Raw genomic sequence first — 26721 nt, forward strand, 5'->3', positions numbered from 1 at the left:
TTAATGTGTTTGCTGAATTAGTCAGAAATGTCAATAATTAACTATATAGTTGTCTTAGTTGAAAAATGTCTTCCTGGAAACGTGCTACCTTCACCTGGGGACTTGTCCCTTTTGTGTAAGTGCTGTTTCGTTGTCCAGCCTCCTCTCTTATTTTTAGCTCAGCATCTGGAGAGAGATTATTACAGCTGGTGAAAATTAGAGGTTAGATTATGGGACTGGGGAGTTTGTCTTGACAGAGCTTGTCACTGCTGGAATGCTGACAACACTTGAGACCTATAAATGGTTGGTTGGCTTCACTTTTAAACTTCCCTTTATTTCAAAGGTACTGTCATTATTGAATTCTTAATTACAGCAGTAATTCTTTCCGGATCCTCGACACACCCTCAAAGTGGGCTCCCTTATCTTAAGAAACTTGGGACATAACTCAACCACACACCTGTGAATGTTCTGATGTCTAGACTGCCTATTTAGACTCCACCATCTGCTTCTTTGCCAGTTCCCATGGCAGCCACTTGGCATGATGGGACTTTTCAGAGGTGACACACCTGTACTAATTCAGCTTCATTGTGCAGCAGTGAACCACAAAACACTGCACAATTCACCCATATGTAATAAATGTTTTAGTCACTTCTAACTAGAGTACAAACTGAACTAGAAGTGTAATTTAAAGGGGTTTTAACTCTGCATGGCAGTATGTTTTCATTAGTGGATAATCATCTGAAAATAAGAATTTAGTATGAGCTATTTATATCTACAGAGGGAGTGGGTCCACCAGGTTGCATCACCATGTTTCTACAGTAGCCTAGAACGGACAAACACTGGTGCTAGAGAGGGCCTTTCCCTTTTTGCACCGCTGCTGTAGTTTCTTGTATATGGTTGGAAGGGGAGGGTGAGGTGAGCTTTAGATGGTTGCAATCTAACTTAGGGCCAGAGTATACTTGCTTTTCAATCACATGTTTGCGTTCATGTATGTGTAGCATTAATTGGTGAGTACGCCCGCAACTCTAAATGTGTAGATGAAAGAAAGTATATTTGGCCTGAGCACTTTTAAAAATCCAAAATAACATTTATTGGCGTGACATAGCTATTTTTGCTTGGATAATATCCTCTGACAAGTTGCTATCACTAGTAATATTAAATTATTAATTTCAGATTTTAATTGTTTTTATATGAGCTTAATCCTCACACATGCTTTAATGTAATGATAATGTTACTTTTCTAATAATCACTTGGTTGGTATAACACTCCTGCTGACATAATAAGCTAACTTTTCTGTTTACACAGTATGGTCCCAGATATTTCTTACCTGGCTTAACATGCTAAACCTTAATGGTGCCATGGCCCGCCCTACTCTGCCTCTAATTGGCTCATGCTTGTTGCCTTCGTTAGCATGAGGAATGTGATTGGGTATGAAAATCGGGGTAAGCCAATCAGAGCAGAGTATACCTTTGCCACGCAGGTAAAGAATATCGCAAACAGTTTGCTCGATTTGCGTTAGCTAGCTAACTTAACGTTAACTCGCTATTCTGATGAAAGAAGTCCTGTCAAAAGTAGGCATTATATACGTCTATAAGACGTCTTTATTGACAAAACTAGCCTTTAACAAAAACACACTGCAGCTTAAACGCAAAGGGAACGAGATATTATGCTAGCTATGCTAAAGGTAACTTCACACAGGAGTAATGGCTAATGTTACAGGATCCTCGTGGCAGCAAATGAGGAATCTTGCAGCTCCATGGCCTGACAGACCCCCCCCCCCCAAAAAAAACCCCCGTCTCTGCCTCTGGAAAGTTTTGGACTGTCCTCTCTCAACTTGCAATGATAAACCGTGGGCGTCTGCAGCAGAAAAAGGTGCAGAGGGAACACCAGCCGGGTAGGATATAGGATGCCTCAGAGATAGACAAGCCTAATGACGCAACGGGTTTACTCAATACAGCTTGAAATTGTGAGAGACAGGATAATACTTGCAGGGTTTCCCACGTTTCCTATGACCAAAAGCAGGCTGAGGACTCGGGAACCAACAGATATAACGTGACAGGCGCACAGACCCTCTTCCGAGCTGTGGAGACAAGCTTCTGCGGACACCAACAAACTTTCATGATGGCATACATTATTATATTACTTTTCTTACCTTGCGTTTTCAGCACACGGGCGGTAAGTTTTAACCATCCCACTACTCACCTCTGTGCTTCTTTTTGATCCATTTTGCGTGCGTAAAAAGTTGAATAACTTATCTTCCCCCCCGATTCTAGCGCATAATAGTCCCTGGGTATGAAGCAGGCATCTCCAAAGAGGCATACACCGAGAGCCGGAAAGGTAGGTTTTACCTCAGTCTTGTGTTTAATTTACGGGATAAAGAGGGAGGGAGGAGGATGCACATTGAACTGGCAGTGACTGTGATATATTTTCAGCTGAGAAAGTTGTTGGTGCAACATAAATCTAAAGCATGCGGGAGCTGGTGCTTGTGTGAGTCTGTAACCTGCTGCTATATAACAGCATGATTTAGCTGTCTGAGGAGAGGATCATGGATTTACTGTCCTCTGATGAGAGCTATGGACAAAGTCAAAGGGGTCTTTGTGTGTGGGGCACAGGGGGAAACTGCACAAATGTTTTTGAGACAGTCTATGATCCCACTCTTTTTTGTTTTGTTTCTTTTTGCAAGTTATTAATATTATTATTGTTGTTGTTTTTAAGAAAAAAAAAAGCCCAAACTCTTTGATTACAGCTTCTTAATGTGGATATTTTCTGGTTCCGTAATCCTCCACACTCCTGGATATAATCATTATAAAAGGGTTCCTTCTGAAGGGTTGAGGGTCTACTTGGAACCATTTGTTTTTGAAGAACCCTTTTTGGACGATAGGGTTTGTCAAGGATTCTTTGTAAGATCAAGGGTTCCTTTAGACACTCTTTTCATCCAAAGAACCCTTTTTGGAAGAATGGATTGTTGAAATGCTTAAAGAACTCTAATCAAGGTTTCTTTGTACCATAATATAAAAATGTTATTGGCAGAACCTCACTGGATAGGTTCTAGATTGAACCCTCAGGTTCTCAGTAGAACCCTCTGAGGGGTCTTGGGATAAAAACCCTTGAAAAATGAAAATGTTCTCGGTAGTACGCCCTAGGTGGGTTCTTGTTAGCACCCAGAAGGTGGAAAAGGTGGGTTCTGGATGGAATGATTACACCAAAGAAGGGTCTCTCTGTAGAACCTGCCATGGGGGTTCTGTGTGATACTTTTCACAGATGGTTCTAGCTTTAACCTGTTATGTTGGGGTCTTCTAGATTGAAAAATGGGTCTCCTGTGAGGACAAGCTTTATGGCGCTAGTTAGCGTCATTATTTCCAAGAGTGTACAATAAACTGAATATCTTTGGGTTGTGGACAAAATAAGACATTTGAGGACGTCACCTTTGGGAGACAGTCATCAACATTTTTCACCATTTTCTGACATTTAATGGACCAAACAACTAGCCTGTTCTAATTGAGAAGATGGTCGATAGATTAATCAATAATGAAAATAATTGTTAGTTGCAGCCTTATTTTACTAACAAAGTGTTTTCTGTTGTGTTGTCAGTTTTTACTACAACGGGCAAAGAATGCAAATTCCCATTTCGCCAGGGCGGAAGGATTCATCATCACTGCATCACCTTCCTCTCCTCAAGACCGTGGTGAGTCCTTATTAGCCAGCCCTGTCTGAACCTACTGTTTTGGCTACACAAACAATCACTAGCGTGTGTGTAATCACACCAAATTACCACACACTCAGTTTGACAAAGAGACGACTCAACATTTGACAGGTAGAAGTGCCGCCTCGTCATATTTGGTTTTGTTCAGACACTCATTCACAAACCACAGACCTATACGTCACTATCTCACACACCGCAGGTGTTACATCACAGGTGTTTGTATTTGTGGTATCTTCCATCGTTACAGTACAGTAATGGCAGGGATTTGCTGAAGGGACACCAGTGCGGTGTGTAATTGGATTGTGTAGTCACATGTAATTACAGCTGTCAGAGACGAGGAATTTATGCAACAGTGTCATCAGGAAACATAATGAAATTTTTAATGAGGTAATGAGCTAATTGACTCTGATAAACTGCTCATTGCAGAATCGCTGGTGGGCCTTGAAATGATTTGTGTGTCCTAGAATATCATAATATGATTTCATCACAACCAGCAGTTTTTAAAGGTGACGTAAGATAGAAGGTAGGGAATTCCTCTTAAAGATCAAATGTGAGAATCATTGTCTTTTCATTACCTAAAGACCCAAATGTACTAAAAGCAATCACGTTGACATTTAGATCTATATTCATACACTCTCTGTGTCAACCACATCTTGCATCCTTGCTCTCTCTAAACACGTACGGTGGCTGCAGGAAAAATACTTCAGTCCTCATTTGACGCTCTAAAATCAAAACAGTGGAGGTGTCAAGGCAGTTTGACGTGCCTCAAAACGCTTTTGATATACATTCTGCAATTTAAGGCAACGGTCCTTTAAAGGTGTATGATTTAGGTGGTTGTCTTGGCAGAATTTGGCAAACATGGAGTATAATATTCATATGTATGTTTTCTTTAGTTTATAATAACCTGAAACTGTATTTAAAGGTCCAGTGTGTAGGATTTGGAAACACGTCGCCTCACTCTTACCTTCCTAGTGTGTAGGAGAACCTACAGTCGCTGTGAAACTTGCAAAAAATGCCTGCCTGCGCCCTCCGTAGATATAAATATCTCATTCTAAGGTGACAGAAACACAACGATTCTTATTTCAGGTGATTAAACACTCATGAAAACCTGCTTTTAATTTCTGCCATCTTCAGCCAGTGGATCCTAGTAAATCTAACACACTATGTAGTTCCGAACACATTTACTCCTTCATAGAGTTTATCTTAAGGGTGAATAAGCAGCTGTCAGAGATAAACCATCATAGTTATTTTTTTATTGCTTCAGACTGAGACACAGCAATAAAATCTTTTGTTAGACTTTCGTTTTGGGAGGAAAAAAAACAACAACAGCCTTGCTGAAGGGCTTTCCAGTCATTCCTTGGAACTGAGACAAGACGGGTGGGAGCCAGCAAGTTAGAGCAACAAGAATGCAATTATATATGGCCCAACATCCCTGGTCCACCTACACGTAATGTTACTGCAATATGACCTACATGTTTCCGTAATGTGGTCATGAGCTCAGCGTCGAGAGGTTTGTCATGATACTGCAGGTTCAGTGAGCGCTGCAGAGGTATGCTGATGTGACTTTGATTAAAGTCGTGGATCATTGACAGAGTTAGCGAGTGGCAATTCGTTATGGTTTACAGATATTTTCCTCTTTCTCTGGAATCAAACTGAGCAAGAGCATTGACAGAGTTAGCGAGTGGCAATTCGTTATGGTTTACAGATATTTTCCTCTTTCTCTGGAATCAAACTGAGCAAGTGAAAAGTGCCGCATTTCTGTCACAGACACTTGTAGGTGTGAAAGGTTTAATTTAGGTGTAGATAAAATCCTCCACCATGGTATAAGTAACTTGATGTCGTAAGATTGTACACATCTGGTCAAAAGTTTGGGCACATCTCATTTAGTTTTTTCTTTATTTGTATTATTTGACATTAAACAATGAAATATGGAATTAGATGGAAATATAGAGCAAGATAAAAATGTGAAAACAAGGTGAATATGTTATTGCTTTTTAAGAATCTACGATATAAAAGACTCTCACACACTGTCTTCTGCACTTGCAATCACAGATTTAATATTATATCATATATAATATATGATATTTTTAATTCTTTAAAGTAGCCACCATTTCTTTTGAACCATTTCGTTACTTCTTGTACATAAATGTTGTCTATTAAAGAAAAAACAAAGGTTTTCCGACACATGTACATATCAGACAACATATATGCTGATACCAATACGGATCAATGTGGCTGATATGAGTCTGGCTTTAATCATGTACCAAGACTAAAAGAGTATACAGCCACGCTAACAGTATGATAACAAGCTAATGTTATGTTGATGTATAAAAGTTGATGTTTGCTATGTTAACCATATTTAAATCTTAACATGCTAACATTTGTTAATTAGCATTAATCCCAAAGTACAATTGCGGCTGGTGGGAATGTCATAAGGATGTTGACCTGTTGACAGTGCTGGAAGAAAAGAGATACCAGAGAATAAACGTTATGACAAAGTGTCTGAGAGTTGATAAGTTGATATTGTCTCACGGTAAGTCATATTGCCACACCCTATTTCCTCTATTTGTAATCCAGGTGATGTGTTGGTGACTGTATCATATTTCTGTCTGTCATGTTGTAGGTGCTCGCTCACGCATAATTTTGATCGGGACCGGCTGTTCGGCTTTTGTGCACCAGAGAAAACTCAGCCAGATGGTTAGTTCACAAACCCACCAAGTGCATTCACTTTACAGCATTTTTATCATCATAAACATGTATGTTTTACTTTTGTTTATCCTCTGACTGTGATTTTCCTTGGTGATGTGTTTCAGTTTTTGTCCACACGTCACGCAGAGTCATAGATCCATGTCGGGTGAATCCCTGTCAGAACGGAGGCGTCTGCAAGTTGATTCCACAGATACGGTCGTTTGAGTGCTCCTGTCCTGAGCGCTTCAGTGGGAGACTGTGTGAGCAGAGTATGTAGTATTATATTTACTATTTTATAGATGACAGGTATAATGCCACTGATTTTCTTTAAACGTATATCCTCCATTCAGTCTTTTCTGTTTGCCATCATTACTGAATTGTGCCTGAGTTTAGTGTTTTCACATCACTGTGCACATTAAGCTGTTAATCAACCTGACAGCCACAGCCTCTGCCAGGAAATAATTCCTTGAAAACTTACTTGCAAATGTGAAGGAGACATTTGTTAACAGGGATGGCAGTTCAAGTTATTCTGTATTTCATTCCATTCACTCTAGACGTGATGAAAGATGAGCCTCATTTGGAACAGTGCACAACAAACTTTGGAACCGTAATTTGACAAACTAATCTCAACTCAAGGTCTCATTTCTGGCTTTTCCCCAGAGCTTTCAATCACATTTCATGGTCTTGAGCAGTGAAACTCATTGTTACATGATAACTTGTTTGGGATTCGCACCGATGCCTTGGCTTTTATACTGGTTCTTAAATTCAATCAATTTTTCAAATCAGTTTTAGTTAAAATAAATTTATATAACACATTACAGAAAATTGCTCACTTTAAAGGAAGATGGAGCTGGTGGACAATAAAGATTTACGCTGTTCTGTTCTCTTTGGTTGGTGCCATGAAAGTATCAAAGTTTGGTTCCAGCCCTAGTCAATCTTGACTTTGAGCTTGAATGCAAAGACTTCAGACTTACTTGAAAAACGAGGATTTGGTTCCACCTCTGTCATACACTGTATGTTATTTTAGAAATTACTTTCTTGTGACCTGCTTTGCAAACGCATGGAGTACACATGGGTTATATTTAATTACACCTTCTTTTAACTTCAAATTTGTTTTGTGAAACTGCCGTTTCCAAGATCAGGAATGACATTTCATGCTCTACTTTTTCCCTCTTTTAATTTCACCAAATTCAAAGTAATTAAAAGAATCTGTTGTGATGTTATGAGTCATTTGCAGATAGGTTTAACTTTGCATTCAGAGTCATTTAAATTTTTCATCTCCAAAACAATCTCAACATAAACAAAAGAACAACAACAAAAAAAACACACACACACAAAAATGTGTCCAATTTGAATGCATCTTTTACTGCTCAGCCTTCAAACCCTGCTCTGCACGCTCCATTGAGCTCTTCAATCTCCTCTCACATTTCAACCTATCGCCTTTTATGTGTTCTGTCGGCCTCTCAGGAAAGTGCTATGAAACCATACACCTGCGCTATTATGACACCGGAGAGTCTTGGGGACGAATTCACCTTCGCAGTGTGGAACAGTGCACATGTGTGGCAGGGGAAATCAAGTGTGAAAGAGTCCGATACACAAGTAAGACGTGCTTTCAGCTTTTATTCCGCTTCATCTGTGTCTTGTTTTTGTTCTGTGGTCTGCTTTTTGTTGGGATGATGAGAGTGAAACCCGATGAGGGGATGTATTTACAATAACTTGCACTTCCACAAACTGTTAAATGAACTTTCTTCGTGAAGTTTTGTGATTTCACAAACTTTTTCTTACTTATCAAGCCACAAAATACACAAGTGTCAGGTCTCCTCACGGCCTGAGGAAATGCTTTTTTTCTTTGATCACAGCTCCATAGTTACAAGAGTAACCTTGCCATGGAAGAAAAGACAGATTATATGACTCACTGTGACTCAGGAATGGTGTTCTAGGACACACCCCATGGGTCCATAAGGTGCTTTCATCTCAATGGGGGGATGTTCATGGGCATTTAACAGATTCCCTGGCACAAAGGAGAGTGAGGCAGTGAAGTGGTTCATGCTCTCTCAACCGAAACAGTTTTTATGCCATGAAGGTAGAGGCTTATTTTACAGCAGTCTTGGGAAAAAAAAATCCTTCCATTTAGCTAAATGCACCTGAATGTCTTTTCATTTGATTTGACATTAAAATGAAATTGGACTACTATTAGTTTTATCTTTTGGCTCGATCGAAGGAAAGTTTTCTGAAGTTGACGCCAGTGCAGATGTGGTGTCAGAATTCTCTGGAATATTTCACAGATGTTGCAATCGATGTTAAGGGAATACTCAGGGTCAGTTATGAGTATAATAATAAGTATACAGTATGTACTACACAGTATATATATGCATTAGAGCACAGGACCAGAATGCACTGTGCTTTTCTTGCAATTAGTGAAGAAAAAAAGCATTTCAGTGGTGAGACTTAACTGATTTTCTTGCTACTTGTGGACAGGAGCTGCAAAGGTTGGTTGATTGATTAATCATGCATTTTGGTAATCAATCATTTGAGTCAGTTTTTAAGGAAAAATGTCCAAAGACACTTCTTAAATCTGAATATTTTCTGGTTTGTTTAGTCCTCTCCGACAATAAACTGAATATCTTTTAGCTGTGGTCAAAATAAGACATTTGAAGACATCATCTAGGGCTTTTAGAAACCGTGATCAACATTTTTCACCACTTTCTGGACCAAATCATTAATCTGATTCGATAATACCAAATAATTGATAACGAAAGTAACCATTAGTTATAGCCTAGGTGCAAAACACAACATGTTGAAGATAGAAGATTGACTGTATTATAATCTTATAAAATTGATTTGGCAAAACATGTTTTGGCAAGCAGTAGTTTATTTTCACAACCAGTATACCAACTCCTGAGGGAAATGTGTTGCTGTTTAGCTGCTACATGCTCAGATATGTTTCCCAGCTAGTTGCTACTGTCTGTCTGGTGCTGAGCTGAGGAAGTGTACAGATAGTTTATCAGACCAAAACAGCTGGCAGCTGCAACTGAAAATAATGCTGATAGGAGTGAACCAAAACTATAAATATGTGGGCCATAAAACCACAACAACAAGCTGAAAGACACTAAAACACTACTTAGAAGCAAACGGAAATGCTGAGTTTGCTGATAATTTTCTGTGGGTTCGTAACTATTAGCAACACTTACATTCTTAAATGATAAGTGCAGCTTTAACATCAGCAAGCAACAAATATCTTGGTGTCAGAATTCATAAAACTTTCAGCACTTGTTTAATTAGGATATTACTCGTGACGTGCAACCAATCAGATGTGTGTGAATAGGAGTGTAACCACACAACAGTGACTACAGACAGAGAGACGCAGCTGCATCACAGCCTAAAGCTTGTTTAAATTAAATTATCTCATCTGCAAAAACACACAGATTCTGATTATTATAAAGATGCTGAGTATCTGATCCACTAAGCGCCCAGGCCAGTGATAGGTCATTCCCTTCTATAATCAGTATTTTTTTATAATAAATGACAATGTGAAAACAAATGAAACATGTCGCTCGTAGTTATGAAGCTCCCTTTGGCTTTTAAGAGCTTCATAGTGAGTTGCTGTCTGGCAACTAGCTGGTGAGCACAGAACATTATTATATTGGACTTAAAAGAAGTATAAGTCATTATGTAAATATACAGTATGTATGGTATGACTAAGATGTGACCTGGTTTGCCTTCATGTGTCCAGCGTGCGGTCCAAACCCCTGTCAGAATGACGGAACATGTCGACTGATCACAGCCACGGGCAAGGAGGTGTGTCACTGCAGACGGGGTTACGGTGGACCGTACTGCAGCCTCGGTGAGTAGAAGCAAGGCTGTGGTGACAGGTAGTGATATTCTTTGTGTGTGTCATGTTCATACAGTGCATTCGTGTTCATTCATGTGTGTGTCTGTGATAATGGTTGGATGAACGGTGGCAGGTGAAGACATGAGCGAGCTGCCGAACTTGTACTCAGTTGTGGTAACTGTTGTTGTTAATGCACACACAGGGTTTTTTTAAGACTTGTTCTGACTGATTCCAGTGGAAGGAAAGAGATTGTTGATCACACAGATACTCATCTGCATCCGAGCCATCGTCTGATTACATTTACATTGTTTACATATTTGTGTTACACTGTGGAATAGAAACACGAATGAGCTGTGCGTTTGTTTTGTGTGTTTCTGCCTGCAAATGTGTGCAGAGCCGGAGACAGAGTGCTATAACGGCAGGGGTGCAGGTTACCGAGGGGTGGTGGGCACTACGGCGTCTGGTGCACAGTGTCTGCCGTGGAACTCAGACCTGCTGTATGATGAGCTCCACGTGGGCACGGTGGTTGCCTCGCCCCTCAGGGGCCTCGGGGAACACGCCTTCTGCAGGTGTGTGTTTGTTGATTCATCCTGTTAACTAACTTCTACTGGAGAAATCTGGTAGCAGCATGACAAATAACGGTATTTACTTTAAAGAAATAGTTTGGCTTATTTGACGTGGGGTTCTATGAGGTTCTTATCCATAGTCAGTGTGTTACCTCCAGTAGATGGTGGTTGAAATGCTCCCAGTTTGGAGAAGCAGCAGAAATAGCAGCATGAAGCTAAGCAATGTACCGCTGTGGAAGGGTCAGCAGCAAAATGTGTAGTCTGTTCACCAAATGATTTTAGGCTAGGCTTCGCTTTTACAGTTGCAGCTCCAGGCAAAATTAAAAAAAAAAAGAAAATGTGTCTAAAAATGGTGCTTTTTGTAGGAATCGTTGCTGACCCCTGGTGTAAACCCAAATATATTCAGTTTAATATGATAAAAACTACTACTAATAATAAAAATAATAATAATCATAATAATAATAATAATAATTACTTTATTGAGTTCAGTTCTTTTTTTTTTTTTACCAGTGGCCAGTTGAGCAAGTGAGTTGCTAGATTTACTTGCCCTGGGCAAGAGGGCAGTCCTTATTGTTGATCCTTGCCTTGTTGATAAGTGCATCATACAACCCTGCTTCAAAACGTCTGAACTATCCCTTTAATACTGTGTTAGCTACAATACCATCTGGCCTATCTGCAAGGCCAGATTTCCTTGTACTAACTTTTCTCATAAACTCTACTTTAAAGCTGCAATATCCAACTTTTTACCCTGAGCTAGCAAAGCTGTCTGCTAGTCCTACCGCTTATCAGTCAAGTTCATGTGCCAGCACTTGTTGTCACTCATGCGGAGGAGCCCAGAGACAACTGAGGCAACCAGCAACCATAATACCACCAGGAGCATTAAAGAAGCACATGGTGAATCCAGCCTGTGTGTGGAGAAAAAAACGGGACTTATCTCTTCCACATTCGCTCCTCTTCCATTTCATACTGCTTTCCTCAGTTGTTGTTGCTGTGATTACCCAGCAGCCATATGGCATGCCTACAGCAAATGATATGTGCTGCAAAAATGTCCCAGATATCAAAGAAAAGCCCATTTCAAGCAAACGCTGGGATTTGAGCAGAAACACACAAGCTCTGACAGTCTGAAAGGCTCAGACTCCAGACGGCTCATGTGCCAGAAAAGCAGAATATTGCAGCTTCAACATCAATGAAGCACTTTTATTTATTACTAAAACAATAACGCGAAAAATTTAAATAATTTTCATCCAAGTGATGGAGCCCCCCGTAAGCCGTTCAGCGACTAAGTAATGTGTGGTGTCTGTCCGCTGTGTTTCTGTGTGTGCAGAAACCCAGATGGGGACAAGATGCCGTGGTGCTACACGCTAAATGACAGCGCCATCTCCTGGGAGTACTGTGACGTCCTCTCCTGTAGGATGCCTGTGTGTGAGTAAACAGAGGACACAGGAAAAGAGTTTTGTCGTCTTTTTCTATTGTGTTTTGGGCAAAAACATTTTGTCAAGCCAGGTTTGAAATCAAAGGGCGTTAAAGCACCTAATTGCATCTTTAATTTGTTTGCAAAGTAGTTTGTTTCATCATTGAACCGCTGTATTGATGCACTTTGATGCTCTGCCATATGCTTAAGGCGTGATGTATCTGGTAGCTTGGCAGACATATTTTCTAGCTTGATTTAGCTTTCATCATTTGCGTCTTCAGTGTATAAATCCTTGCCACCTCTGCATTATTAGCTCAACCTTATCAAGGACGGCAAATTAATTTAGCTGTCCTTATTATAGACCCCGTTTGAACATTGATCTCATCATTATAACGTATGAAAAGTTAAGACTATTCATCAAGGCCGCTCGCTGCATCATTCGATATCTTCATTCTCTAGGATTTGATTATGTGACACAGTCAGCGGCATTTGTCATCAGCAGCCCAACACCTCATTAAATGCCTCCACTTTTAATTAGAAATCCAGTGTTTGTGATAAAAAAAATAAATAAATAAAAAAGCAGAGAATACAGCTAATCTCTGCTGAGTCACGTCTGCTCTGAAGAGTTGCACCCAGCCAAGTCGACTGGTTCAGTGACAGAGCTTCTTTTTAAAAACGTGGGCTCGATGAGATAAGAGGAAATAAAGGCATGACTCATCCTGAATCAACATGTCATGTCAGGTGGAGCCAAATGTTTATGTGGTGAGTGGGGATTTGGCTCAGTGGGCTGTCTGTCAGGACGCCAGGGGTATGCACAGAATCCACAAGCTTCTGCCGTCTGCTGTGCCGTCCCAGACGTATGTTTTTAGCCTGAGGTTGCTCTGTCATTGTTGCATTATGACAACTTTTTTTTGTGCTCCTGCAGGGGGGAATGAGCCAGCAGCAAAATCGAAAATATACAGAAGAGGTATTTAGGAAGTGTGGTAGCAAAATAGTGTAGCTGTTACACCGGTTTGTCGTGGTTTTAGTTTGTTTTAGCTCTAGCACATAGCCTGTAGTAACAATAGACTCTTTACACAGCAGTCATATTGCTAATGAAATAGTTGTGTAAACAGAGGTGTTACCAATGATACTAATTAAGGTCCCGTTCCATTTAGTGTAGCAGAGTGTTTCCAGTGAGCAAACATGCACAATAACAGCCCCATTAATCTTTTCTGCTTTTCTCTCTGATGTCCCGCAGCTGCTCAAAGTCTCTGTGATTTACAGAGTTTCTAATGGAAAGGTGTCTTCGCTTGTTGCTAATGTAGGTAGCTGCTGTCGCTGCTTACCCTGCACTCCCCCGGTGTTTGATTTCCCAGTCCTGGCAGAGTAACGGCTAACTGAAGTAACTAGCAGTTAGCGGCTAAAGTAGCGAGTGACTAGCAATAAATACAGCTTTGTCCATCAGGAAACTCCAAAAATCACTGAATGTTGAGGCAGACAAGCTGGAGGATATTAGAGGGGAAAACAGAAAATATTTCATCCTTAAAATGGGATCCAGTTTCACCAAAATAAGTGAATCAAGTTTCAAAAGTTGCTTGCTTTTGAGCAGTAATCCATCATGCTCACAAGTAGTGGGTGCTGCCCTTAGCAGGCTTCTGGGAAGCTGGCCAATCAGAAGAAGGAAAGATACAGAGCTAAACTGTCTTGTTTCAGACAGAGAGTGAACTGAGGGGCCACATAAATGGCTGATATAAGATAAATAACAATGTTTTTGAGCTGTGTATCATGCAAAGATACTAGAAATTAGCATAATAGGTCCCCTTTAATTAGTATAATTGGTATCATTGGTTTACTCTATTTCATGTCACAATGAAGAAGGTCTATTATGCAACTAAGTTTGAAATAATCATGCTCTTTTAACTTGTTTCCTCATGCAGCTTCTTCTCAAAGGATTATCACATTTAATGTTCTGCCTGGCATTAAAAAACCCAAACCCCCCAAGCCACGCAAGAAGCCTGTGTGTGGCAAAAAGCACAAGAAGAGGTTATCGATCGCCAGGGGGCGGATATTGGGAGGAAACTCAGCTCTGCCAGGTACTCACCCCTGGATGGCTGCCATTTACATCGGGCAGTCAGACTTCTGTGCCGGCACCCTGGTCTCCTCCTGCTGGATCGTCTCTGCTGCTCACTGCTTCTTCCGCAAGTATGTCATGGAGTCAAAATGTTCTGTCGCTCTTACATAATGTTTTTTTTTTTGTTTTTTTAACAAAATGTGAAAAGACTGTTTGTTTTCTGACAGTTATAGCTGAACAAGGTGGGGTCACAACACAAAAGGCATGTGATTTTAAGACTGTGACCCCTCAGCATCACAGCTTTATGAACACGCTATATTTAGCAAAGCATGCAGTTCGAGGAAAACCTAAAAAAGTCTTGTGCACAGATGCTGTTTACATTTCCCTTTGGATGTCAACAAACAGGCGTCTGCTGTCATTGTTCAAGTTCAAAGATCTTTAGCTACTAAACTAATAAATCATTCAACTGGACAAATGACAAATTGTATGCAATCTGCACGGCTTTCTTTCTTTTAAACATGCTGTTACTGCTAAGGTGTATTTACTGTCACTTGGGATTTGATTAAACTAATTGAAGCAGAACAGAAGCAGAGTCCGCAATGTTCATCACACCCCACAGCACAGAAGTGTTGAACATAATGAACAACATACTGGAGATTTAGTTATTTTTAGAGCATTACCAGCAGTGGGGCCTGAAGTGTTAATATTTGTCCTCAGGCAAAGCCAAGATATCATTAAATCAGGTCTGAAATGGAAAGGGTTCGTCCTCTTGAGAGCATAAATGCACCAGAGAAATTTCATGGAAAATTGCTCATTAGATTTTAATATTTCTTGTGCAAATATGGATATTTTTAGACTTATGGTGGTGCTAAAAGGAAGGTGTCCATATTCCAGAAACGTCCTAATTTGCAAACACTGTCTTAACTGTTTGGTAACCATGGTGGTTAGTGTTTTAGGAAAAAAGCCATTGCAGAAAAACAGTTTTTAATCCACCGTTCGTAACTTTAGAATAACCATTAAGCTGTCTTATCTTTCACTTTTCCACCTGTAGTATTAACAATAATTTTTGCTAACTGTAACTGACATCAGTGTTAACTAACAGTAAGTAACGGTTGCAGTAGGTAACGTTACCTAGCAGCAGTGTTAACTAACTTGTTTAATATGTGTGGTTAGAAAGTTGTTTTACTCGCCAAGATGAGAAAAACAGTGTTGGTTGCTAGGTTGATAAGCAGTGTTGGATTTAGTATTCAGAATTCCCGAACCAGATATAAGATAAGAAGAAGTAACAAAAGATAGATTTAGTTAGTTAGAATTTGCTTCTGTAATACCAAATTGGGAAAAAAACCCAATATTACATTCTTCTTGTCTTATCTTAAGACTTAAGATAGAAAGTTTCTGTTACACGGTCCCTAGGGATCTTCCAAATGAAATCCAGCCTGTAGTTGTCACGGTAACTTGGCTCTGGACTAAAATGTTGAACAGATAGTATTATGAGTGCACACTCTGCAGGACCATTTGGTGATGATAGTTTGTCTTCCCTCAGCCCCCTGAAGTCTCAGCTCCGCGTGGTGCTCGGCCAGCAGCATTTTAACGTCACCGGTCCCAACACCAGGACATTCGGAGTGGAGGAGTACATCTTTCCAAAACAATTCTCAGTGTTTAACCCAACACTACATGACATTGGTAATCATTAAATGCACACACACACTCACACACACACATACACACCAGTGACTCACATAAACTAGAGGACCTCCTGTCCCCATTCAGAAACTCACAAACTCACTTAAGGCTCCAGTCTGCGTGCACAGCTGTGCGTCAGTAAGCAGCTGTGTCCCTGCGCTCCCCCGCATGAATACATTCTCACATACACACACACACACACACACACTGACTGCTGGGTGTGGCACTTTTCATTGGCCGACGGAGTCTCCAAGTCTACCACTTGTTTCATCGTTTTAACTGCGCTTTTCGCTGCCCGTTTCATAACACTGTGTTCCTGTTCGCCAGTTCTGATCAAGCTGAAGAAGCAGGACGGGCGGTGTGTGAGGAGAACCCCGTTCATCAGGCCCATCTGTCTCCCAGACAAAAGCATGACGTTCCCTGATGACTACTGCTGCACCATTAGTGGCTGGGGACACATGAATGAGAGTGAGTGATGAGGAAATCATGGAGGTGCTGTGTAATTTCATTGTCATCAGGATAACAGCTTTCTACATTTATACACTGGAACACATCACAGGCAGACAGCTTATTTTGTACGGCTAGTGAATGAATGATTTACTTGTTTATACATTAAATTATCAGAGCAGAGCCAAGGTTGGTTTGAATGTTAGCTTCACTGTGATAAAGTGTTGGAAAGATGCACCCCACATACACATTTTTACACCTGGTGTAAAAATGTGATCTGTTTCCAGACACATTTTCCAGATAAGGAAGAATGCATGTTAATGCAAGCTGTAAATGTCTCGTGATTGGAATAATTGGGTCTGCATGACTGCATGTGAAGGTAGACTGGTTTGCTTTGTATTTGGATCTTTGGTAGGTGTAAACACAATCTGAACAAACCGTGAGATGAGGACGAAATATTTGTTTTTATCTAACTAATATACGTCTATTATTAGCTAGCGTGTTGGCAGCATGAACATGGAGCTTTCAGAAAATTTCCAGTTTACTCTGTCGCTTTACAGGTCCTCCAGCAACATCATTTGACCATCTTTAGCCTAGAACATAACATATCTAGTACAGGAAAGGAAAGGAGAACATTCAGAGGAGCACAGTGTAAATTTGTTTGCTATATGACAGCAGTTTTTCTAAAGGCTTTGTTCAGGCTAACACGGTTCTACTTTCTTGTGCTGTAATGAGTTATTTGTGCTTTATTTGACAGAGTCAGAGGGGTACTCTACTCTGCAGGAGGGTGGAGTGAGACTGATTCCTCATGACACTTGTAGGAAGCCAGAAGTTTATGGCAACCATGTGACTGCTGACATGCTTTGTGCTGGGCTCAACGGCTGTGTCGACGCCTGCCAGGTAGGAAAACACAATTTCACACAGATAGTGTATATTAAATCCAAGGTGTCCAGGTGGATGGTTATGTTTTCTATTGTCATAGAGTAGAGATCATAAGAAAATGCTCTGTGAAATATTGTAGCTCAGGATTAGGTCATCACAGCTTTTTGTAAATCCATGGTTTCCCTGCTAAATGCTTAGCTAAGGTCCATTAGTCTGACATTAAAAGCACAGTGATACACCTGGCAGTTAAAGCTGTTACGTGTAATACTTCATCATTAAAATGTCTAAAAACACTTGACATATGTTATATATTTTGTTGTTGTGTGCACTTACATTATCCCAAATATTTCCAACAATATTTAAATCCAGATAAATCTGCAATTTATTCAAGATTTCAATGCATTTCCTGCTAGCCACCACTAGCTAGTTGCTATAACTTGTAAAGCGTCAGAGGAAGGAAGTCGGTGCATGTGACTAAATGAAACGTGAATCAAACTTTAACATTACCACATCTATGAAAATGATTTCTGCCTCAGTCATGTCAGATATGGTCGTATGCTATGTACCTCTGATTAATCTTACTGCTTAATTACGACTGACCTACATAGTTGTTGACCTCCTCCCTTGGCTGTGGAGGAGTCGATATCAGAAAGCTGACTCGACGTATCGGAGTAATAGAGTGGTACTTGAGACGGCAGCAGGGATTCCCCTGAGTGAAGAGCCGGGGGAAGTTAGCGAGGGTCTGAAAAACCGTCTGCAGCACCAGACTACCCACTCAACCTGCCGTGTAAAATATTTAAGCTCCTTCCTCTTAAATTAAATGTCACAGTTATTTATTTACCTCATATATTAGGTTTCACAAGTGTGTGACTCAGCTGTTTGTGTGGCCCTGCTTTGATCTCTGGATGTATGTTTACGTGTGCGGACTGTATCTGTATACTGTAACTGTGGTGTTTCCCACGTGCAGGGCGACTCTGGGGGCCCTCTGGCTTGTGCGAGGAATGATGTCAGCTTCCTGTATGGGATCATCAGCTGGGGCGAGGGCTGCGGCCGTGTAAGAAAACCTGGCGTTTACACTAAAGTGGTGAACTATATCGACTGGATCAATTCAGTGATCAGACGTAAACCGAAGGCTTCATGAACGGACATCAGCTTTAATATGTGACATATTGTACTATATTTTATTCTATCTATTTTTTATTTGTATTGCTTGTGGAAGTTTATAGGTTATATTTTTTAACTGTGAAGCATTTTGTGACTGAATAAACCTTTAATGACTTGAAAAAACTTTGGGTGTCTGTTTTGGACAGGTGAACTCAATCCCAACTCAAGGTCCGTCATCAGATGCATGGAGATTAGTCAGTTCTCACGAGGATGGACCTGTTGTCAGTAGTTGTTACAGTTTAGATTTGTTTTTTATTTTTTCTCATAAGAAAAGATCTTTGTCCTTGTACTGATAAACTTTCTCAAAATAATGATTTAGTACTTTAAAATAATAAGAAACGTTCTCAAAATAATGACAGGGTGCAAGGCCAGATACCGACTCATTATTTTGAGAAAGTATCTTCTTATAATGACGTAAAGGATCTTTTACTTCATCACATTGGTGGAAATCTGTTTCCATAAATATGCAGACAATTGTGACATAAAAAAAGACTTGTTGAACATGTAACTTAAGTTTAATATATCTTTGGAGTTTATAAAACTTAGTATTTCAAGGCTCGAACTCAAACTTCACTTAAACACTTTGCCCTAACTTCATTCATTGCATATAGTTCAACTTAAGTTTTTTTTCAACACTTAATTCACTTTAGTTTTATCTGCTGATTCAGCTTCTGTCAGTATTACAACTATTTTAAATCAAATAAAAATCTTTCTAACTTTGCTTTTCAGTGTGAACTTCCACAATACCAGAATGTATTTCACAAGCACACACACACACACAGTTGCACATTTGATGGATAATGTCCACTATTTTTAAGTTTTAAGTGGATTTTGTGACATAATTAACATTTTCTGATCACAACTAGAGTCAGACAGGAATATGAGGGACCCGATGTTATTCGGTGCCTGGCATCAGCCTATCACAGCTATATTGTTTTATATTGGTATATGTTGTCCAATTTGCACTAATGAAAACTTTCTTTTATACATAAGATATTGCAAATTTTATTTTTGTTTTGACTTTTTTAGACAGCATTTTATGTATATCCAATCCCTTTTCTAAATTCAAGTTACTGTATATATTTCAATCTAAAATATATATTAGATTAAACTAATAGAAATATATATATATATATATATATATATATATATATATATATATATATATATACATATATATTTCTATTTTTTTTTTATTCTACTTGTGCTTATATAGTGATTTGTAATTATTAGAAATACAACTGAAAGTTAATGTTTCAGTGCTGTTGAAAGATTTTTAATTCACTTGAAAAAAGTAATTCAGAAAAACAGCCATTTTTGACATTGATGACCTCATTAATTCAGAAACCAGAGCCGATTTTTAACCTGAAAAACTATTTCATTAAATCAGAAAAAAACAGAACCAATTTTGCAGAAAAGATATGTGGTTAAATCAGTATAACAGGAAACTTTTTTTGACACATTGCATGAACAATTATCTCAATAATTCTGAAAAACAGAGCCTTTTTTTTCTTCAAGTGAATGCAGAAATGAAGAAATACAAGATTGATGATTAATATTGGTATTGGCAGAAATTCAGTAGGCCATTGGTCAGGCTTTAACAACAACAGTCCAAAAAAAAAATCTCATTAATATTCATTACTAGAAATTAAATGTGACATGAGAATAATGTTATTGTGTCTCCAGTAGTTTTGTCTGCAGCAGCAGCAGGTGGTGTAATCAGTCCAGGTGGCAGCAGCATGGTCGGTTGGCTGGTGCACAGACACTCAGACAGACAGACAGACAGACAGACAGTGAGTGGTGGTCAGGCCATTTTCCATGTGCCTTCCTCCTCGCTGGGGGCGAGTTGTCGCCCCTCAGTGAAGCAGAGAGCAGCAGCAGCTATTTTGAAAGTGACCCCTCATTCAGGCAGCGACTGTGCAGCTGTCAGGAACCATGACTGAAGATGACGGATTCTGTTGTCGTGGAGGGATATGCCAGACTCAGAGATGGAAAAAAGGTGTTTAGCTTCACTAAATATGCTGACGGATATGTGACAGAACAAGTATCCCTGCGCACTTTCATCTGTGCTTAAAAAAAGTTTCTCTCTACTTTTGTTTCCTCCCACAGTGGAAAACTAGGTGGCTCGTCCTCCGGAAGCCGTCGCCTGTAGCAGGTAAAAACACACCGACTTTTACCAGTTTGACACATTTCACATGAGTTTATCGCTACATATGAAGAGGTGTTAATGTGTGCAGCGGGTAAACAAATAAATGCGCATGTTAGCTGCGCAGCAGTGAGCACAGGAAGCTAGTGAGTTGCACGCATCAGGTGCGGTGTGTTCTGTGTCCGGCGTGTGTTTTCAGTTTCACGGTCCTGTCAGAGTTGATGAGACCCAGTTTGTGTTGTTATATCAGGACCTGGGCCTTGTCTCCGAGTCAAATCAGGGTCAGAATGACTCAGAGGAAGTGAAATTAAGTTCAGGAAGACAAACTGCGGTTGTATTTCGGCCTGTGTGAACCTGTGACGAATCTGCCAGTGTTTCTGCACGTACTTAAATGACCAAAATCTCAATTTTAGCCCTAAAAATGTCTTGATTTTGACCCATCTTTTTTAAAATAAATTGCATTAACTTCAGTCAACTACAAAACAAAACAAACTCTGAAAACGATAACCACTAAAGCAAACTGTACATATACTTCTTGGCTAATATGGCTGTGAAATAGGCCTTGAATAGTCTTAAATTTAAATTGAGTTTAAGTTTAAGTTAAGAAAACTTTTACAAACATTGTCCATGTTCTGTGCAGAAAAAACAATAATTTGTAGATAAAAGAAGCATGGTTTCACTAAATCTCTGTAAAAATTGACTGTTTTTGTGAAGCTCCCAGTACAAATTCAATGCAAAAGATACAAGTACATTTTAAAAAGGGCAGATTTAAGTGCAAATGTTTTTTTTCTGTTATTTCGGCTGTAAAAGAAGGGTTAACATTCATTCATGTAATCTAAATAAGTGTTCACGTGTAACTGAATTTCACAGCTAACCAGTACTGGATTTTTGGGGCCAATGCTGTTACTGTATTAGTAAAAAAAAAAAAAAAAGATTTCAATATATCTGGCAATACATCCAAGCAATGAAACTGTAAAATTTCATGTTAAAAACAAAAAAAAAGTGCAACATACATGCAGATGCTGATACAGACAGAGGTTTTCTGCTTTGGGTCTCTATTCAGATGTTCATTCATTCATTTTTGTGTAACCTGTCTGTTGATACAACTTAAGCACACAGTTTTCTCTTGGGTTTATAAAGGCTGATGTACAACCATGGGTTTTGAAAGTATTTATGAACATGATTCCACAAACTCTTTAAGTTATTGATCCTTATTTGTTCCCTTCCATGTGCTAAAGACTGATCGCCTGAATGCTGCTGTATTTTTAGATGCACCGTGAATGTGCTCTTAGTGAATTTGTGCTTGTAATTCTGTCACATTTATTAAGCAGGAGTTTAAGGTTATCTAAACCCTGGCATTTGTCAATTACCTCTGGCCTTTTTTTATATTTTACGCTTAAGATACGAGGATTCAAAGCGATGAAGTGGCTGTATTGCGTTACACAGAAACACGTCTGGTGCTGCGCAGCTTAACATGCTCCACAGGTTAGACTGAGGTTGAATGCTGCTCGTCTTCAGATCTTCCATGTCAGTGTTATCACAGCTGTCTGCGCTCATGCCTCAGTTATGTGGGTTCAGAGGTGTGTGTGTGAAGGAGAGAGGTACACACACGCACACACACACGCACACACACAGAGTCTTGTTTGGTCAGTTGACACTGATTGTTTGAAGGTGCCAAAAGACTAGAGGACACTACAACAGCTACTGTGTGTCAGAATACATCTAATTAGTGTTTGACAGTGTAATTAATTATGGATTTTAACTCTGTTTCCAATAGAGCTGCAACGACAGGTAGATTAATTGATTAGTTAATTGAAAGAAAATTAGCTTCAAAGTATTCTGGGAGTCGATTAATTGGTTCAGTCATTTTTCGAGCACAAAAGTCAAATATTTGCTGGTTCCAGCATCTTAATGTGAGGATTTGCTGCTTTTCTTTGTCATTAATGAAAGTATATGATGTGTACTTCAGTTTTAGACTGTTGTTTGGACATAAGAAGCAATTTAAAGATGTCACCTTGTTAAATCAGCTGTTTAAATCATCCTCAAAGTTTTGCAGTCCTAGTTTTCAGCTGTTTTTAAGGAACTGTTATATCTGAACTAATGCAAAAGTGTAATTTTAACTTCAGTTTAAATACATTGTTTAAAAATGTTGAGAAAACTCATAATTTAAAGCCAACAGTCATCACAAAACTTTTGCATAAATTATGGTTCTTTTTTTCTTTGAATAACTTGATAGCAAATTTCATTTAATTTCATGAAAGTGAATAATAGTTAATAATTTGATATTTTTAGTTGCAACCATTTAAATTTTAAGCATCCAAATAATGACAGTTTTTGAAATAGAGAAGTAAGTTATCTTAAGAAAAGTTTCTAGGTTGGCAAAACTTATTTCAAAACATAAGAGTAAGATTGAGAGGAGACAGTTGCCTTAAAATTATGAGTTTTCTCAGCTTTTTTTCCCTTTACATTGAACAGAGTCTATTAGACATAAGAAACGGATGTTTTTATGCTTTTGTTGTGTCTCATTCTGGCTCTCTGACTCCTCCAGACTGCCTCGTGCTGCTGGTTTATAAAGACAAGTCGGACAAAGCGCAGGGCAACAAGGAGAGGGCCAGCGTCACCTTGGAGGAGATCTGCGGTCTGGAAGTGGGGCAGTGTTATGAAGGCGTGGCGTTTACCCTCACCATCCTCTGCCTGAGCCAGGCCGCTCTGCTGGGCTTCGACAGCAAAGAGGCCCTGCAGGCGTGGGACGTCCGGCTGCGATACAGCCTCGGAGAAGGTGAGGGGATCCGCTTCACTCTCTTCGATCAAAACTTTTCAAGAAATGTGAATTGCTTTAAATTTTACACAAAAATTCCCTGTTTGACCTCACCATGCTGTGGTCAGAGCAATCCTCAACAAACAGATTAGTTCATCCATCATGCTGGCAGGTTTCAGTAGGGTTTAGGAAGATTATTCAGCAGTCTGTGGGCCAAAACAGCAAAACTCTTTCACCCTACGGTTAGGTTTTTGATTAGGGAACAGTCAGTGAGCTCTGGCCGGCCTGGGGAGGAAGGGGTCAGCAGGTTCATGAATACATCCAGGGGTCTGATTTATGAAAGTCTCACAGGTGTTCAGCAGAATTTTGAATTTAGTCCTGTGTTTGACCTGCAGTGAGTGAAACGAAGGCATGACACAGAAGGATAAAGAGTCTCGCTTCAGGGTTTTGGAAAAGCTTCACCAGCTTCTCGGCTAATTTTATTCATGCAATGCATGGCGTGAAAAAAAAGACGTGAATAAGTAACCTCTAAACCAAGGTGAGGTAGACAAAAGCATAATTAGGAATATTTAAAACTTGAAAAACCAGAACAACATAGTAACTTGATATGTTAAGAATTCATGTACTGATATGCAACTAAACAAGGTGCAGCTTGTTGCTAAAGTAGTTTTTATTGAGTTTGTGAATGATTTTCTAAAGTGCTGTTGGCATTTTAAGCTTCTCTGATTAAAAAGTAAAATTTAAAAATGTGTTCTTATCTATATTTAAAACATCAAGAGCTATATTAAAAGTAATAAAAACAGTTTTAATGAAGATGCAGACCAGCCAAACATCAATAGGCCTACAGGGGTTTCAAGCACAAGGAGCTGTGGTGTTTTTTTGTTTTTTTTTTTTGCTTTTTTTTTTGCTTTTTTTTTAACCAACTCTCCGCTTCTGTTTGATTTGATAGAATAAAACACACCAACAATACATTCAACAGACTGGACCCTCTGGATCATCCTGTCACATGCTTTTGTTTCATCTGCTTTATTTTAAACAAATCAGTTTGCATCTCGATGAGCACTGATGAGATCAGAGGTGTCCAAGTCGAGACAGGCATGTTCAGAGTCAAGTCCAAGTCCTAAACTTTGAGTTTCAAAGGTTAAGCGAGTCATAATGTGCTCCTAACTAAGCCTCAACTAACTGTTCTTTGTGCAACTTCAAATGTCAAACGAAATTGGAAATTATTGCTTCTCCGTCTGTGTGTTTCAACTTGCATGTTTGTAGGTGTTGACTCAGGGAATGAATGGACGTTAATTGATTTGTGGCAAACTTTTAAATAACAGACTTTTTGATCTTTGGGCTCAGGGGAGAAAGTATCAAGTATTTTCAAATCAAAATGTACAAAACTCTGGTAGAGATCTTTTAACAGATCACATCATGCAAACTTTTAATTTTCAGGGATGGTCATTAACGTTTTAAAGTTGATTGCAAGTTTCTTGCCATTAGGAACGGTGGCATGATGAGAAATCTTGTTGTGATATAAATCTTTGTCCATGTCTCCATGCGTGTGTATTTCTTACATCAGATAATTGTTAATTTATAGCCAAGCGCAGAGAGTAGTTTGATGTGTATACAGTCTGCTGTGTGGATCTATTATATAACTTATACAAGTGATAAACAGACATGAGCTATTAATAGCACTGGACTGTTCAGCTGGGGCCTGTTACTAATGACAGTGTTATTATTGTAGAAGAGGACGTGGTGCTAAAGACAAATTACATTGCAGTCGTTCCCTGTGTGAAAATATACGTGTGTGCGTGCTTGTATGGATGCACCTGTGTCCATGCAGGCTTACATGTGTGTTTAGAGAGAGAGATACATAAAAATGTGTGTGTGTGTGTGTGTGGCCCAGTGTTTAATGCCACAGAGTGGAGTTTGTCCAAGCCAGCAGAAATGTCACCTGCCAACCTGTGGGCCGACGGCCACAGTACACAGAGCTTTTGTTGTTGTTGTGTGTGACACCGTATAAATCTCTCTTAACCTGAGTGATGACATGACGCCACTGGCCGACATTTCGCCCCCATCAATCTCACCTGGAGAAGTTTGTTCAGTGCAGCGAAAGTATAAGCGCCGCTGGAAAACTCCTCAGACTAGCAGGCAGAAACACACATTTGGTGATTATGGATCCAGTTTTCCCTTTTGGTTTCTTATTAATAAGAAAAAAAGAGTCATTACACAGATGTTTTATGACAGGCTTTGACTGATTGCACTGGGCTTTAGATCTGAGTGGCTTGTGTTCAGAGCTCAGCTCTCTGATTTCGTCCTCTGTGTGCAGCTGTTTCTCCTTTTATTTGTGAATGAAGTAATCATTGTGTAAGCACGCTGTTTTTTCTATCCCATGTATGCCTGACTGCAGCTATTTTCAACCTGGACTCTTCATGTTGATGGATTCCAACCAAAATCGAGGCAGTTTTTTTACTGCGAGGCTCCTTAAATCTTAATTGTGAAACTGTGCAGCTCCTCAGTGCAGCGCCGTCCTAGAATGAATCTTAAAACTAAAAAACATGTCATTATCAGCATGACAATGCTCACCCCAGTGTTATGTTGACATTTTGAGAAATACTTTGCTTGTTTATATGAAGCTACCACCAGCAGTCAGTTAGCCTAGCTTAGCATGAAGACTGGAAACGATGAGAAACAGCTGGCCTGGTTCTGCCCAGAGGTAACCAGACGACCATCAACTCTAAAGCTCACTGATGAACATGTTATATCCAATTTGTTTAATCAGATTCTGTGAAAAAGAAAAGTGAAAACAACAATTTATAGTTTATAGTAGTGTTATGTGCTGGACTTTTTCTTGGCTGGCCACAGTGACTTCTGGAGTCTTGTTGACATTGTACAGATGCCAGTTGGGCTATTCTGAAAACCATTTTTGGAGTTGTCTCGATGTGATCACGTGTGTTTTATTATGATTATGATCTTGTTGTGTATGTCAGTTTCTATGGCTTCTATCTGCAGCACTGGACCAAATTAATTTCCCCGTGTGAGATAATAAAATTGATCTGAATCCGAACAAGCAATCACGCCTTCCGCTAACTTATTTATGCATATGGAGGGAGTATAAGATTGAATGAGGTTTCACAATTGTGCACACAAAGCAGAATTGTTCCCTCTCGAAGATGCTTTTATGTGTGCTCATATCACATGTGTGTGCCTGATTTTTATGTGTGCATCTGTTGAGAATAATAAACGCCATAAAGGAGCTCAATTTCTTGCTCTTTATCAGTCTTTTGCCTCTTTTTTTCCTGAAACTGATGCAACATCTCCTTCCCCTATGCGAGGAAAAAACAAAGGCAAAATACCTTTTTACAGCCAGCGTCATCAAAAGCTGTGTGTGCAGATGTAGCAGCTATCCAGCTGCAAACAT

At 39.5% G+C, this 26721-nt stretch overlaps 2 protein-coding genes across 3 annotated transcripts in view; both read left to right on the forward strand.

Annotated features, from left to right (window-relative positions):
• Nucleotides 1-1954: 1954 nt before the first annotated feature.
• On the forward strand, nucleotides 1955-18531 carry hgfac (HGF activator). Its single transcript, XM_084712549.1, has 14 exons — nucleotides 1955-2154; nucleotides 2253-2316; nucleotides 3571-3664; nucleotides 6306-6379; nucleotides 6496-6639; nucleotides 7838-7969; nucleotides 10104-10214; nucleotides 10597-10771; nucleotides 12093-12190; nucleotides 14099-14363; nucleotides 15776-15915; nucleotides 16243-16383; nucleotides 17120-17262; nucleotides 18212-18531. Exons 1-14 carry the CDS (start codon nucleotides 2098-2100, stop codon nucleotides 18383-18385), a joined length of 1812 nt encoding a protein of 603 aa, XP_084568675.1. The 5' UTR covers nucleotides 1955-2097; the 3' UTR covers nucleotides 18386-18531.
• Nucleotides 18532-20168: 1637 nt separating this feature from the next.
• Nucleotides 20169-26721, forward strand: part of dok7a (docking protein 7a) — a 47091-nt gene continuing 40538 nt past the window's right edge. Inside the window, exons 1-3 of one of the 2 annotated variants that reach the window (XM_084712559.1) lie at nucleotides 20169-20407; nucleotides 20518-20563; nucleotides 23103-23333. In XM_084712559.1, coding sequence (XP_084568685.1) covers nucleotides 20354-20407; nucleotides 20518-20563; nucleotides 23103-23333 — 331 coding nt within the window. In that variant the 5' untranslated portion in view covers nucleotides 20169-20353. The remainder of the gene's footprint in view (nucleotides 20408-20517; nucleotides 20564-23102; nucleotides 23334-26721) is intronic. The other variant, XM_084712560.1, reaches the window with a different exon arrangement.

This window comes from Lutjanus erythropterus, chromosome 23 (genome assembly GCF_056507025.1).
Source record: "Lutjanus erythropterus isolate fLutEry1 chromosome 23, fLutEry1.hap2, whole genome shotgun sequence".
Lineage (NCBI taxonomy): Eukaryota > Metazoa > Chordata > Actinopteri > Lutjaniformes > Lutjanidae > Lutjanus > Lutjanus erythropterus.